This window comes from Atta colombica, unplaced genomic scaffold, assembly GCF_001594045.1.
Source record: "Atta colombica isolate Treedump-2 unplaced genomic scaffold, Acol1.0 scaffold181, whole genome shotgun sequence".
Classification (NCBI taxonomy): domain Eukaryota; kingdom Metazoa; phylum Arthropoda; class Insecta; order Hymenoptera; family Formicidae; genus Atta; species Atta colombica.
This window is the reverse complement of record NW_017259273.1, coordinates 219,378-221,488: the sequence shown is the minus strand read 5'-3', so window position 1 is coordinate 221,488 and position 2,111 is coordinate 219,378. Positions and strand designations below refer to the sequence as shown.

The window sequence follows — 2,111 nt, the reverse complement described above, 5'->3', positions numbered from 1 at the left end:
TATCGATGAGATAATTAGATGTTTCTTTAAAAAAAATCATTTCGCATAATGCTCCGCCATATTATAATAATAATTATCATAATGTATTATAATTATAATATATTTATTATAATTATATTCAATTAGATATGTGATCGAAATTTATTATACAGAGAAATAAGCAAGTTGTAAACATCAAATTTACGTTCTTTACATTTTTTTCTTTACATTTCTTCTTCTCTTCTTTTCTCTCGATTCATGTCTTCAATTTCCAAAACTTCTTCAATTTTTTAGCAGAATGTGAAAATAAATGTGTTTATGAATATTCGAAAAATATTTTAAATATTTACATAATTATATTCAATAGAGTATATTTCTACTGAATATATTTCTTTTAAAAAAATCATGTCACAATGTTACATGACGAAATCATATATTTAAGACAAGTAAGTCATGTATGGTAATAGATTGTTCCAAATTAGTGATTTTTTTCAACACGCAATTTGTGAAAAAACACATATTAAATCACATATTAAAAATAATTACATCCATCCTGTAATTTTATAGTTATTGAATTGTAAAGAATTGAATGATAAAGATAGAAGAAAAAAACATACCATGTTACTCTTCAAATTACATGATTTTAAAAAATCACATACTGATTTGAAAATCCGTTAAGTGATTTACTTGTTTTAATTACATGATTTTGTTATGTAACTTTGATGTGAATTTTTTCAGCAAGGATTGATCATGTTTGCTTATAATTAGCATAGTTCTAGTGCGTAACAATTTATATTCTTTATATCTTTTTTTATGTATTATACTCTCTCGTAAAAATATTATCAGAAAATTTTATTTTCCGTCAAAAGTTTGTTTCAATGAATATTGTGATTTTTATTGTCTATTAACATTTCCTTATAAAAAAGTATTATTGCGCTATAGTATTTTGAGGCACTATTGCACTATACTACTGTTCTCTCTCTTTCTCTCTTCTTCTCTTTCTCCCCCCTTTCTCTCCCTTCTATTCCCCCGTTTTCTCTCTCTCTCTCTCTCTTCTCTTTCTCTCTCTCTCTCTCTCTTCTCTTTCTCTCTCTCTCTCTCTACACACTACTGCACTATTGTGCACTGCATTATTGCTGTAGTGTAGTAGCGCAATAGTGCACTAATGCCTCAAAATACTATTGCGCAGCAGTACTTTTTTACAAGAATTAATTTAACGGGTATCCGAAGAAATAAGTAAATACTACATGCAAAATTTCAAAATTTATTAGGAAATTAGGAAGCTGAGAAAAAAATGAATTTGGATATATATTCATTCCATTAATAAATGTCAGCAAAAATTGCTAGGTAATAATAGTAATAATTTCTGTAATCTTGGTCATAAAATCCGAAACCCGTCAAATTGACGGATCCCATAAATCTAGCATTAAATCTATAAAATCGAATAGAAGGACACGTAGGGCAAATTTAAATTTGCGATTTTAACTCATCATTATTGCAGTTATCAGTAGATCGCTAATTTTATCGCGACTTCGTTGTCGTAGTACTTCCTCTCAGCTGGCCTTAATCCAGAGCTTGCGCACAAGAAAATAATTCACGATCGCCGCTAAGGTCAGCCATCAGCAGACTTTTAAGTCAGTCAGTCAGTCGAATCACGCGATTGATCGACTGTGGATCGGGAATATTATTATCTGTCATCCGGAAAGAGAAATAAAGGGAAGAGATGCCAGACGCGAAAAAAAGAGTATGCATCGTCGGCAGCGGCAATTGGTAATTTTTTTGTGCTAAGGATAATTAATTAGAAATTAATTATTGCGTACGAGAAATCGTTTCTCCCCCATTTTCTCCTATATATTCTTTCCCATCTTGTATTGTTTTATTGAGCTGTGTGCATCCTAACATTTGTTGGAGTGCTTCAGCTAGAAATGAAAGCTATACCTCTTCTTCAGGTAAGTTTATATAATCATAAGTAATATTAAATAATCGTTAAAAAATAAATTAATAATATAAATTAAGAAAATCTTTTGATATTTAATTAATGAATTATATTGTTTATCAATCAAATTTATTTAATTAATATTGGCTGATTGAGTAATATAATAATATAAAATAATTTTTTATATAATCGTATT

The 2,111-nt window shown here is 28.6% G+C and overlaps 1 protein-coding gene across 1 annotated transcript in view; it reads left to right on the top strand.

Annotated features, from left to right (window-relative positions):
* Positions 1 to 1,607: 1,607 nt before the first annotated feature.
* The window catches only part of LOC108686448 (glycerol-3-phosphate dehydrogenase [NAD(+)], cytoplasmic-like), a 15,597-nt gene continuing 15,093 nt past the window's right edge, over positions 1,608 to 2,111 (top strand). The window contains exon 1 of the mRNA XM_018191763.1: positions 1,608 to 1,749. Within this exon, the coding sequence (XP_018047252.1) occupies positions 1,703 to 1,749 (47 nt within the window). The 5' untranslated portion in view covers positions 1,608 to 1,702. The remainder of the gene's footprint in view (positions 1,750 to 2,111) is intronic.